Source organism: Carassius auratus, chromosome 36, assembly GCF_003368295.1.
Source record: "Carassius auratus strain Wakin chromosome 36, ASM336829v1, whole genome shotgun sequence".
Taxonomy (NCBI): domain Eukaryota; kingdom Metazoa; phylum Chordata; class Actinopteri; order Cypriniformes; family Cyprinidae; genus Carassius; species Carassius auratus.
The window spans coordinates 291260-305712 of record NC_039278.1 but is presented as its reverse complement, the minus strand read 5'-3'; the positions used below and the strand labels follow the sequence as shown (position 1 = coordinate 305712).

Genomic DNA, 14453 nt, shown 5'->3' with positions numbered 1-14453 from the left:
TTTAAAGTATACCTCCTGCAAATGATGTAAGTTTAAGTGACCTTACAGTAACTTCACATTACATACAGCACATTTAAAGTAAGATGTGAATATTTTCTAGAAAACAATTCAAATTTTAAACTTTCTGTTAAGAACCAAGTTCATAAAATTCCAGGCACAATCAGTCACAATGTATATAAAATTACATATGATTAAACATATAATCATCAGTTAGTTGTTTTACACACATGCACAGACTTTCATACAGGACATAGGCTACTCTTGCATGTTGTGAGATGCATAAGAAATCTTTAGACGCATAACATATACCATAATCCAAAACAACAAAAGACAATACTTTATGTAACCTTTTCTGACAAGAAGTGAGTGCTACAAACACAAACATTTTTACCGATTGTTTCTATCCAGTCCACTCGTTTTATTGTGTTTTTAAACAACAGCTGTCTGCAGTTTTTTGTCTGGAAACAGTAGCAGGTATGCAATAAAAATTTCTAATTAGAGCCTGTACTCCATCGATTCTGGCACCCAACATCACAACAAGATGATATTTTAAGCACCTCATATAGCTGAATATGTGCTGGTTTGAATTGGCCGCCTCCAGTTTTCCCTTTGTTTTGCTTCTGTCTAGTGCTGTGACGTAATTGTGACACTGGCCCTAAAAGGGTCTATAGTTGTTTTTGTCTTATTTTTCTCACGTCTTACTTTCAGTGAGATATTTCAAAATGAGCTGTAGTGTCAATGTCACCGTAGTGTTGTGGAGTTCCAGTTGAACTGAGCAGACTCTCATTGGAGGGCATTGCTGTCCTGAACATTCCCAGCATGCACGGCGGTTCAAACCTGTGGGGAGAAACAAAGAGTGATGGGAAACTAAAGAAGTGGCAAGAGGTCACTGTTGATCCTGATGCACTTGAGATGTGCTCACAGGGTAAGCTAATTCTTATTACAATTTAATAAGAAATTGCCCACAATTCTTAGGTTAGGTGTTTACTTGAGAGGGAAAATTGACCATTATTTGTTGACCTTAATAAATGTATTGCATTAATTAAGGGGAATGAAATAAATGGCCCAATGTGAATTCAGTTGAAAAAGAAAGTTGTTTCACAGCAAGTGATTACATTTTACAATAAGAATAATTTTTTTTTCTTTTAAATAACATGAACCAGTGTGTTCGCATTAACACCAGGTTTCTATTAAAAAGAGTCTTTTTTTTTTTTCAAATACTGTCAAATTCATGGTTGTTTGATGCCCTTGTTGGCAAAATGTCACGATTCTCAATTATGATAGTCTTTTACACTAAATGCAATTTATACTTGTAGGTATGAATGATAAACTCCTGGAGGTTGTGGGACTGGAGAGTGTTGTGGAAATGGGTCAGATTTACACTGGTTTGAAGAGTAAAGCACATCGTCTGGTTCAGACTGCTCACATCACTATCAGGTAATATGAGGGGCTGAATAGAAAAGCCTCTTACAAACTGTAGTGTAATTAAAGGATAAGTTCACTTCCAGAATTAAAATTCCCTGATAATGTACAGTGGAAACAGGATATGGATATTTATCTGGATATTTAGGATATTTAATGAGGAAAACATGCCAGGATTTTTCTCCATATAATGGACTTGGAAGGTCCAAATTGCAAAGGGCTCTTTATGATCCCAGCCGCTGAATAAGGGTCTTATCTAGCAAAACGATGGGTCATTTTCCAAAAATAATAAAAATGTATTTACTTTTTAACCACAAATGCTTGTCTTGCACTAGCTCCATGATGTGTGTCTGCAAATTCAGGCATTACATAATCACGTTGGAAAAGTTGTATGTGTTTAGCTCTTCATCAGTGTAGAAAAGTTTCAGAAAGGTAGGGTAGGGTGAAAAACTCATTTTTTCCCTCAAACTTTCCTCAAAAATCATTGAACGTTGTTTTAAGGGCATTTGACTTTCAAACACTAGGTCGGTTCATCTGCTTCCATCACGCGAGACCTTTCCAACATGATTACATAATGCGTGAAGTCAGCTAGTGCAAGACGAGCATTTGTATATAAATGTTTTCATATTTAAATGTTTTTACAAATGATCGTTTTAATAGATAAGACACTTACTCCTCGGCTGGGATTGTGTAAAGCCCTTTAAAGCTGCACTGGAAGTACAGTTTGGACCTTCAGCCCATTGGTCCCCTTTGAAGTCAATTATATGGAGAAAAAACTGAATTATTTTGCGACTGAAGAAAGAAAGACATGAACATCTTGGATATCTTTGGGTGAGTAAATTCTCAGTTATTTTTCATTCTGAAAGTGAACTAATCATTTAACACTTTGATCAACATTTGTAAAATGCATTAATATGCATTACTGAAAAGGTTTACAGAACTAGTGAAATGAATAGATTGATTAACGTTAGTGAACATTTTTCATATGTATTATCGAAAAACTTTTTACAAACACCAATGAATGCATCAAGTATGCATCAAGTTGGCCCCTCATACGATTAAGCAAGATGATATTTAATTAAATGTATTTTAATATATTTTGTACTGCAATAAAGATTGTAGATTTCAAGTTATTTGATAAGTTGATACTGTATGTTGAGCTGCAGTGCTTGATAGAGCATTGATTTTTCTTATCTTTCTCTAGAACATATAAAACTCTGCCCATGCAGATTGATGGAGAACCGTGGATGCAGCCTCCATGCACAGTAAGTCTATGTTTGGACAACCTACATGACAGTGATCTGTGAAGATTTGTATGCATCTAAGTTGTCATAGTGTGTCAATATTCATTTGTTTACAGTGATTTTTCATTAATTGAAATGTTTAATTATGCATCAATAGTATGTTATAAATGTGGGTATCTGGTCAAAAAAGTCACTATTTGGACGAGTATTTGGAAGAGTCTAGGAATGGATCATTATTGCAGTAATTAACATATTTCTGGCATATGAACAAGGTTGTTTGAGAAATTAAAAGCTACACACTGCATCAGTTAGGGTTAAAAAAAAAGGTTGGCAAACATACCAGAAACAGGTATTCGCTGCAATAATTATTAAATCCTAAAGTTTTGAGTATTTGCTTGCTTAAAAAAAAGCTTCCACAAGCAGCGGCTTCTCTCTCTCGTCAGAATGGCGATTTAATATTTTTTGTCTCATGAGTCACAGTGTTTTGAATGTCTTCATCGCGTCCCACTGACTTTAAGCACGCATACAGTCATAAGTTTCTGCTCGATGTTGGCCGAACCACATTTTTAGAGTTATACTCCATGCACGTGGAAGAGCTGCGGGATCTCGATCTGCTACGGAGGCCTTCACCAAAACCGACCCCCAATACTGCATCTTGCCCACAGCGTAGGCACCATAAGTGACGTGAGAGGAAGCAGAAGAGGGGTGAGTGTGGAGCTATCTGGGCTAGGCTAATGGCTAACCCACACAAGCCAGCTATCCCCACCATCGTACTGGCTAACGTACGCTCTGTGGGCAATAAACTGGATTATATCTGACTACTACATTCAACTCAGAGGACTGTAAGAGACTGTTGTGTTTTTGTGTTCACGGAAACATGGCACAGCTACAGAGTTCAGGACTGTGCTATTCAGCTCGATCAGCAGACATGCTATCGAGTGAACAGAGTTCTCATCGAGGGAGGTAAGTTTTGCGGCAGCGGTCTTTGTATTTACATTAATTATGGTGTTTACCCCACCATGGACCTGTGACAGCACCATCTCCCTGCTGAATGAGCTGAACACCTTCTTCACTCGCTTTGAGGAACAGAGTTGCACCACTACTCAGAAGACTTTACCTGTTCCCAGCGACCAGGTGATGACGCTATCCCCGGACAGAGTGAGGAGATCCATCAGTAGGATCAATGCACGCAAAGCTCCAGGTCTTGACAACATCCCTGGGCATCTCACAAAGTCAGGCTGTTGTTCCAACATGCTTTAAAGCTACCACCATCATTCCAGTCCCAAAGAAGCCATCTCCATCCTGCTTCAATCACTGTCGTCCACTCAGCACTCACACATCTAGAGAAAAAAAGACTAAGCATTCAACACAATCATCCTTCAATAGCTCATTCTCAAACTGGTCCAGCTGGTGCTCAACACTTAGCTGTGCAACTGGCTGGTGGACTTTCTGACTGGAAGACCTCTGGCAGTATGGGTCGGCAGCAACACATCCAGCACCATCACACAGTCACACAGCTTCTTCAGTCTGCTGCCATCAGGGAGGAGACTGCGAAGCCTCAAGGCCAGGACCAGCAGACTGAAGGACAGCTTCATTCATCAGGCTGTTAGGAAGCTGAACTTCCTCCTGACCTTGCCTCCCCCTCCTCTCTTTTGCTCTGAACCACCACCCCCACCAGCTCCCACGTCCCCTGGTCCTACCATCCCCCCCTCCCACTAACAAACTCTGACCTGAACCAGTCACTTTGTGCAGCATTGGTCTGCTCACTACCTCTTCGGTCAGTTTAAACAAAGGCTGGCAGCATATATTATGATTATAAGGAGATAAATGATGCAAATAAATTCCTAAGAATAATAATCACATTACTCAAGGTGAAAACTGAAATGAACAGAACTGAATTAAGGAAATAAACTAGGATAACAACATAAAGGAGAAACTGGGAACAGACACAATAGCAAATGCACAATGAAACTAAACATACAGGTGCTGGTCATATAATTAGAATATCATCAAAAAGTTTATTTATTTCACTAATTCCATTCAAAAAGTGAAACTTGTATATTATCTTCATTCATTACACACAGACTGATATATTTAAAGTCAAGTTAAGTCAAGTCGAGACCTGCAGAGGCCTTTAAATGGTCTGTCAGTCTAGTTCTGTAGGCTACACAATCATGGGGAAGACTGCTGACTTGACAGATGTCCAAAAGATGGCCATTGACACCTTGCACAAGGAGGGCAAGACACTAAAGGTCATTGCAGAAGAGGCTGGCTGTTCACAGAGCTCTGTGTCCAAGCACATTAATAGAGAGTCGAAGGGAAGGAAAAGATGTGACAGAAAAAAAGTGTACACAAAATAGAGTAACAACACCCTGGAGAGGATTGTGAAACAAAACCCATTCAAAAATGTGGGGGAGATTCACAAAGAGTGGACTGCAGCTGGAGTCAGTGCTTCAAGAACCACTACACACAGACATATGCAAGACATGGGTTTCAGCTTCGCATTCCTTGTGTCAAGATACTCTTGAACAACAGACAGAGTCAGAAGCGTCTAAAGACAAAATGGACTGGACTGCTGCTGAGTGCTCCACAGTTATGTTCTCTGATGAAAGTAAATGTTGCATTTCCTGTGGAAATCATGGTCCCAGAGTCTGGAGGAAGAAAGGAGAGGCACACAATCCATGTTGCTTGAGGTCCAGTGTAAAGTTTCCACAGTCAGTGATGGTTTGGGGTGCCATGTCATCTCCTGGTGTTGGTCCACTGTGTTTTCTGAGGTCAAAGGTCAACGCAGCTGTATACCAGTACCTGGTTTAAGGACCATGGTATCCCTGTTTTAATTGGCCAGAAAACTCGCCTGACCTTAACCCCATAGAAAATCTTTGGGGTATTGTGAAGAGGATGATGTGATATGCCAGACACAAGGATGCAGAAGAGCTGAAGGCCACTATCCGAGCAACCTGGTCTCTCATAACACCTGAGCAGTGCCACAGACTGATCAACTCCATGCCATGTCGCACTGCTGCAGTAATTTAGGCAAAAGGAGCCCCAACTAAGTATTGAGTGCTGTACATGCTCATACTTTTCATGTTCATACTTTTCAGTTGGCCAAGATTTTAAAAAATCCTTTCTTTGTATTGATCTTAAGTTATATTCTAATTTTCTGAGATAATGAATTTGGGATCTTCCTTAGTTGTCAGTTCTAATCATCAAAATTAAAAGAAATAAACATTTGAAATATATCAGTCTGTGTGTAATGAATGAATATAATATACAAGTTGGAATTAGTGAAATAAATCAACTTTTTAATTATATTCTAATTATATGACCAGCACCTGTAATGCTGAAAGAGGTACACATTATAGCATCACGTAAATGAGTCCCTCCATTACCACATGCTGAGTATTGTGATTATTCTGTGTTGATCTCTAACATTCAAACTCCAGATTTCATTGTTGCTGGATAAAACATATGGGATAAGGTGAATAACAGATGCTTGAACCTTCAAGTTGCATTCTGTGAAGTGATATTTGGTGTAGATGTGTACTTCCTAATTATTATAAAACTGATGTCTGTGTCTGTCTATCTGTAGATTCACATCACACACAAAAATCAGGCTAAAATGTTGATGGGTCCTCCTGCTAAATCACTGGGATGCTTCCCCAAGTAAAGCAGAAGCCTGAAGATCACAGCACAGAAGATAAAGTAGATGAGAAATGAGAAGATATTGTAGAACATTATACCATTTGTAATTGAACACTGTATATTGTACTATAATAGTAAACATTTTACTTTTATAGTATATTTAAAATCATTTTTCAAGTAAATCCTTTTTTTCCTTCATTGGACTAGGCTTGTGTTACTCTTTACTGATAATTTGTTTGGCACATTATGCATTTTCTGTTAGTTAAGAATCCTTTTACAGAAGTAGTCCTAGTATCTCAGACGATTGAGTTTGTGATGGGTAACACATTACAACAAGGGTCTATACATTACCAACTGGACATGTAACATGTATTAGATATTGCATACATAAATTATGTTTTATGAATGAATGAATATCTTTTCAGACAGTTTTCATCTTGTTTGATGTTAATTCATAATAAGAATTTTGTTCATTGTCACATAATGTTAGTTCTTCATTGTGCTGTCACTTTATTGTTATTAAAATGAATTGGTAGTTCATGTTCACTATTGTGTAATGTTCATGTACACACAACCTTGTAGCAGTGAAACTAATACATTTAATAAATAATCATACCGTGCTTTTGTATATGATCCTAGAATATCATGCAACTCTTCTTCATTGAATTCTTCTCTTTCTCTTAACTCCTGATGTTTTCAGTTGTGACTTTATTAATCTCAGTTGTGTTTTGGTTCTCTCTTAAGGTATTACTGTGACAGTCATGAAGGAGATTGTAATTAACACATTTTAAATATGATTCCACTGTATTTATACTAAATGCATAAGTGAATATTTTATATTTTAGCCTTTGTTTTTGCACGCAGGATATGTTTGCTCTGCAGGGAAAACATTTGTAATGTTTAATGTTAACAGTGGCATAACGACAAAAAAAGAAGAAAAAAACCTTTTAAACATTTTATTTTATTTGGTATTCTGTCTATATACGTTAAAATAAACCTACCGTAAAAATTACAGATCCATTATTTTTTGTAAGTGGGCAAAATTACAAAATCAGCAGGTGATCAAATAAATATTTTCCCCACTCTTTCTGTGTGTGTTAGTGTTATTTCTTCTATATATATATATATGGTTTGATAATCGATGAGTTGGACCAGATAACCAACAACGTTGAAGAATGCATGGTAATGTTCCAAGTTTTTGACGTAGTTTTAAAAGATTAATAAACATTGTTGAAGACATTATGTTGAACACAACATTAGTATCCAGAGCCATACTAGAGTTCTAATGCTTATGCCATAAAAAGCTTCCTTTTTTCTTCTGCACAGTATATGCTCTTCCAATACCAGTCAAGTTAATAAACTAACCCTAGCAGCTAAAGATAGGATGAAAGCTGTGGATGAAGTTGTGGATGAAAGCTGCACAGTAAGTCCTGAGACGGCAGAAGAGCTCACAGCACCGATTGTGGAGGACAATGAAAGAGACACTTCAGTACAGCTACGCTTTCGTTCACTTCATGCTGTTCCTGGCGTCTCTTTACATCATGATGACTCTCACAAACTGGTACAGGTGTGTGCATTTCCCAGTGATCTCTGAAGTATGAGGTTGCATTCTTGAACAATTTGAATAGAAAAGTAGCAACACACACAACAGCAGGCACATACATATAAGTATTTGCTGAATTATATAATTTATTTTTATTGTAAAATAAGTCCTGATGTAGACTACAATGCCATGACGAGCAAGTTGGCATCAGTGTGGGTGAAAATCTCCTCCAGCTGGGTCTGTCTGTCATTATACACCTGGAGTCTGGTCGCTCCTGTGATCCTCACTAACAGGGACTTCACCTGGATGCATTTCTGCAGAACACCTTCAAAAATCAAGGTGCTCTTCCGTTGCTTCGAAAAAATTTTTGTAAGAGTTCAATATCCTACAGCCTTGATGCTCTTATGAAAATACTGTTTGGTTTGTGTTTATATTTATTGGATGGATTTTATTTTTGAACCATTTTGCCCAATAGCCTGAGCCTGTGGTTATGTTCTCTGTGCCATCAGCAGGAATGGCAATGTATTTTATATTTATTTTATGACGGCTTACAGCTTTAGATAAACTTTATTATTATTATTATTATTATTATTATTATTATTATGGAGTGTTTGTACTTTTGATTTATGCTGAAATAAAGTGTTTTATTTCTGTTTTTCAGGCAAAATGTACCGATCTCTCTATTTTTGTATCTTAACTGGATGTTGTGTTTCATATAAAAAATGCTACATTTTCATCATAAAATAAAGAAGAACAGTGACAATTAATGCATTATATTTGATACAACAAGAGGCAGTAATTCAACATCGAGGATCCAAGTATATTTTGGATAATCATCAAATAATTTTTTTTTTGTACAACCAGAATTTTTTTTTGTTTATGTATTGATGAATTAAAATTAGTATATTAAACAATGTATTTACAATGATTACTTATTTATAAGAACAACACACATTAATCTATATTTGTGTAAATGTGCCAGTGTTAGCCAGTCGACTAAATTTCAGCTGCAGTCCTTTGGCAAGATGTTTCAAAACCCTTTAAAATATTAAGAACAATAAACAAACAGTGCTAATGTAACAACATTTTAACACAATCAACCATGCAAGCACTCAAAACAACAACACAATCTTCCATAGGTACAGTATATGCAAGCATGCTGGAAACATTAACCATATTCTGTGCATAAAGCACAGAAGACTCCATTATGGATTAATACAAATTTGTAATTATTAGTCAAATATTAATGAAATAATATAAAAAAAGATACACAAAACAAACATTTAGCTGCCTGACAGCGAGCTAAGTTAAAGAAACATGTTAAAAGCAGATTAATAATATTCAACATTATTTATTGTATAAATAAAAAATGATCACGTCTGTTTTTTCAAAAGCCAGACTTCAAGACTTTGTCTGAAGAAATTATATATGGTGCAATTTTTTTATTCAGTTGGAAGTGTATTCCACAACTGAGAAGCTCTTACAGAAAAGCATGATTGGCTAAAGGAGGTAGACTTGAAAGTAATTTCACAATCTCATCTCTGAGTAGATCTTGTAGATCTGCTGTTTAAAGTTTATGCTTAATAAAAACACTACTTGGTAGGGGAGCTTTTCCATTCAAAATATTAAACATCAGACAGGCATCAGTGTATTTTGTAACATTTTCCCAACTGAGGATATCATATCTCCACAAAATATTGCAGTGATGTAAGTAATTGGGTTTTTTATCTAATACTATGTATCCCTGCTTGTACAGAGAGAGAACAGACTTTAGTGTTGTTCCTTTAGCTTGAGACCAAGTTATCATACAGTATGTAAGTGAGGAATAATCATTGAATTTATATATAATTTTGCTGCTGTAGTTGTTAGACAGTTTCTTATATACCTAAAATTAGCAATATTATATTTAGTTATTTGCTTCATATTGTGGTCTTCATCTCCACTGACCAGAAGCATGTTGGAGGTGGTGAGATCACCGTGGATGACACCTTCATCATGCATCTGAGCCAGGATTTTCCCGATCTTGTCTGCTAGAGTCTGGAGATGCGCCGACGCTTGAGCCAAAGCAATGTGGTCTTTAAGTGACAAAGACTGAATAATATCCTCCAAGAGTGGTGTATTCAACAAAATAAACAATGGGTGCATTGATACCTGGGACAAAGGAAACTAAGTCGTCAATCATACAGAGTAGATGTTAATTACATTTACATCTGTTCATTTAGCAGATTAATAATCTTAATTTTTATGTATGCACTTATCTGTACTCATCACCCCGAGGGACCATTTAAAATCAGCTAGGAGGAAAAAGGTGTTTAAAAATATTCATAATAGTTATTTCCCTAATTGAAGCCTTAACGGGACAGTTGACGGCAGCCATATCACCCTGGAGCCCAAGACCGGTTGCCCACTGAAGCTAAGCAGGGCTGAGCCTGGTCAGTACCTGGATGGGAGACCTCCTGAGAAAACTAGGTTGCTGCTGGAAGAGGTGCTAGTGAGGCCAGCAGGGGGTGCTCACCCTGTGGTCTGTGTGGGTCCTAGCGCCCCAGTGTAGTGATGGGGACACTATACTGTCAACAAGCACCATCCTTCGGATGAGACGTTAAACCGAGGTCCTGACTCTCTGTGGTCATTAAAAATCCCAGGATGTATTTCGAAAAAGAGTAGAGGTGTGACCTCGGCATCCTGGCTAAATTCGCCCATTGGCCTCGGACCATCATGGCCTCCTAACAGTCCCCATATCTACTGATTGGCTTCATCACTCTGTCTCCTCTCCACCAGTAAGCTGGTGTGTGGTGGGCGTTCTGGCGCAATATAGCTGCCGTCGCATCATCCAGGTGGATGCTGCACACTGGTGGTGGATGAGGAGATAACCCCTGTCTATGTAAAGCGCTTTGAGTGCTAGAAAAGCGCTATATAAATGTAAGGAATTATTAGTTGACCTCAAATGAAAACCCTGTCATCATTTACTGACCCAGATGTTGTTCAACACCTGTTCTGTCTTCTGACAGATGTAACACAAAAGAGATTTTGAAGGATGTTGGTAAACAAATTGATGTTAGCCACTGATTTTCCATAAGTCACTGGCTACAAGCAACTGCTTGTTTACCTAAACTAAAAACAACCTATTCTCAAAATAACTTATTTTGCATTCATCAGCTAAAATGAATACAGGTTTTGGACAGCTTAAGGGTGAGTAAAAAATAGATTTTGACCGATATATCAGTTTTGCTGATTAATCGGCAATGATAGTTGATTGCTGGAACAATCGGTTATCGGCAAAAATCCATGCTGATAGTTTTCCTGGTCGAGTCTGTTGAAGAAGTATTGGCTGAGGAGGCTCTGTTTTCACACAGTGCGAGGACTGCCTCTAGCGGCTGAAATCACTGACCGTATGCTGTTTGTTTAGACACGTGACACTGCACGCTGAACAGAGTAAACTTCAGACCAGGATTTAAATGCAGCTGACAGAATTCAAAATTGTTAATGTATTATGAATTGTATATTGAGCATTTTTATTGAAACTTTTTCTTTCTGTGGCTCCAATAAAGTCTGTAAGATTCATTTATATTGTTGTTGTTTTTTTAAACACTGAACTCTTTTTGAATGAGGATTTGTGACATCACTCTTGAAGAGGATGCAGGATCTGCATCGCAGGAAGGATCGCGCCTCCTCTGAGCTTCTGCGGCGCGTCAGTTTCTCATCGACTGCAGGGTGGCGATATCATTTTGGGAATCTCTCTTTAATAATCACGGACCGACCCAAAAAAGCACCTTGATAAACACGGGCTTGCGCGCCCTGTTTGATCATCTATGCTTCCTTTGAATACGACGGGACACTCTGTAGGCTAGTGACAATGCCCCTGAATTTTCGAGATACCCCTACCGGAGGTAGAACTAAACCCAACAATGTTTTTCCTCATCTCTAAGGTCTCCCATATATGAAATGGATTCTTGGCTAAAAATATTTTACTGCTAAGATTGTTAAATTAACAGATATTGTTATACACCCCAAAACCAATAAAGGACTAAAATATAGCCTGTCCGTATGGGAGTTAAGGCATATAAACTAATGCAGATCAATCACACAAGCTCTGAGAGCTTTGAAACTTGACATGTTTGTAGTCAGGAAGTTGATTTAACTACTAGAAAAGACTGGATGTGAATATCTTGATGTATGGAATAAATAGAGACATGTAAACACATATCTAAAATAAGCGGACATGCACAAATTCAATATCTATGCAGAATGTTTTCATTTACTTTGTGCTTGCTTTGCCTGGCATTATCATAGAAACACATATGATGGCTTGTTGGAAAGGTGGGGTTGTGCTGAATCCAGCAATACCAAATATGTAAATATATGATAAAAGAGAAGTGTTCTGTCACTCAATGTATGAGGTGTCCAATATGAATGAAAATGGAACACTGACATAATTGAGTCCAAACCCATTCATTATCAGTGGTGAGAAGAATGTTGAGAAATTCAAATATAAGAGACATCAAAAAATATTTAATATGGCACCTTGTACTATATGGAAACAAAGATTGAAATCGAAAGATAACACCTTACCATAGCACAAACAGGAGACCAGGAGTTTTAACTTAATGAACTTTTTAATAAAACTATAACTTAACTTCACACAATACAACTTAAATTACTGTCTTAAATAAAACAAATGGCAATCTAACTAAAGAAACAAACACTCTTTGGGGAAATGAGCCCTGTCTTCTCAGGCTGTTTAGTTTATTTTCTAGCAGCAACCATTTGGAACATCAACTGCTTTTGGTAACCAACCATTGGAGAAGGGTCTGGCTACAGATTTGCACTTGCACTCTCAGACACTGCTTCTGCTAGCGACTTCACTTGCAGTTTTTATTTTTTATTTTGTTCTATTTATTGATAACTTTTTGTTTGATTTTCCCAACATTTTATAACAGTTGCCATGTGGCGAAGACAAGAAAAAATAAACTAAAGTACAATGTCAATTGCAATCGCTACTTGCACTCTCCGCTACCTGTGACTTCACTTGCAATCAACACAAATCGTGCATGTTGCCAATGGAGACAAGACGCTGTGGTTGTGATTAAACGATTAAAACTAATTTAGTACTATAACGTACAGTGTCCTGCAAGAAAAAGACAAGCACAGACCTTGGCCACAGAACAGCAGAATATGAACGCAATGCACAAAGTCTTTCGTTAAGCTTTTCGTTAAAAACTAACACTTAATATGGCATAATGTATTCAGACACATTAAGTTCAATTAAAAGATCAAATTCGATATATAGTTATTATTCAATGTACTGCAAGTCAAGCAGATGGCTATGAACACAATGTGCAAACTTTGTCCTCCCATACAACATAACACTTAATGTGGCCTAATAACAGACTAAGATAATAAAGACAATTTAGTAGGCCTAGGCTAGCCTATATGTCTTGTTGTTGACTCTAAGTATATACAGACCAGCAAATATGAACGTGCATTATGCATTAAGTGATTGTTTAATTGTACATTAAACGTTTTCCTCCTATAGAAAATCATTATAAATAAAACACATAATGTAGGTTAATGGACAAAGACAGTGAAATAAACAAGTTGTAGACAGTTTATTCTATATGGAAAAATGCTTAATGTGAAACTTTGTGTGTTGCGTTTATTCTGGGCTCACCTGCTTGCCTGTACATATTAGTTATGTATTTTAATAAAGTAGAGAAGCATGAGTTTGGCCTTTCTCATCTATGTCCATTATGCCACATTTTGCGGTATGTGAGGAAAATACTATATACATATTCCTTATATTAATGAACTGTACATTTAATTTGATATTTTAATAGCATCTTAATATATTAAGCCATGTTAATGTTTTTTTTCTACGCTTAGCTAGAGACTTTGTGCAAATGTTCATATTCTGGTGTTCTGGCCATGGATTTGCCGATCTTGTCTTTTTCTTGCAGGACCCTGTACGTTATAGTACTAAATTATTTTTAATAATTTAATCACCACCACAGCGTCTTGTCTCCATTGGCAACTTGCACGATTTTTGTTGATTGCAAGTGAAGTCACAGGTAGCGGAGAGTTCAAGTAGCAATTGCAAGTGACATTGTAATTTAGTTTCTTTTTTCTTGTCTTCACAACCTGGCTTTATAAAATGTTGGGAAATTCAAACAAAAAGTAATAAAAAAAATAAACAAAATAAAAAATAAAGACTGCAAGTGATGTCACTAGCGGAAGTGCAAATGTCTGAGTGTGCAAGTCTGAGAGTGCAAGTACAAGCCTGCAGCCAGACCCTCTTGAAACATTTTGGGGTCAACCCCCCATGATGTTACAACTGCAACACACCACTCATCCACATTGTCATCAGTGACAGAGTGGGTCATATTTGGACAGTCAGGGCAAGAGCAAAACCCTGTGCAGGTCAAGCCCACAGAAAGACACTGGCATTTGGTGGCATCGGTGCAGTTTCCGCATTTACAGTAGAGGTGGGTGAGGTCTCTAACTCCTTTAGGTGCTGGTGCCTTCTGGAACATCACAGATTAAATGCAGCCACCTTCTCTGAGCCTCCATCCTCTACCAACTGGGTTCCAGAGAAGAGGTTTGGCCAG

The 14453-nt window shown here is 37.4% G+C and overlaps 1 protein-coding gene across 1 annotated transcript in view; it reads left to right on the top strand.

Moving 5' to 3' along the window:
• The window catches only part of dgkab (diacylglycerol kinase, alpha b), a 28601-nt gene extending 21220 nt beyond the window's left edge, over window positions 1–7381 (top strand). The window contains exons 22-25 of the mRNA XM_026220673.1: window positions 751–925; window positions 1317–1437; window positions 2627–2687; window positions 6256–7381. Of these exons, the coding sequence (XP_026076458.1) occupies window positions 751–925; window positions 1317–1437; window positions 2627–2687; window positions 6256–6333 (435 nt within the window). The 3' untranslated portion in view covers window positions 6334–7381. The remainder of the gene's footprint in view (window positions 1–750; window positions 926–1316; window positions 1438–2626; window positions 2688–6255) is intronic.
• Window positions 7382–14453: the final 7072 nt, after the last annotated feature.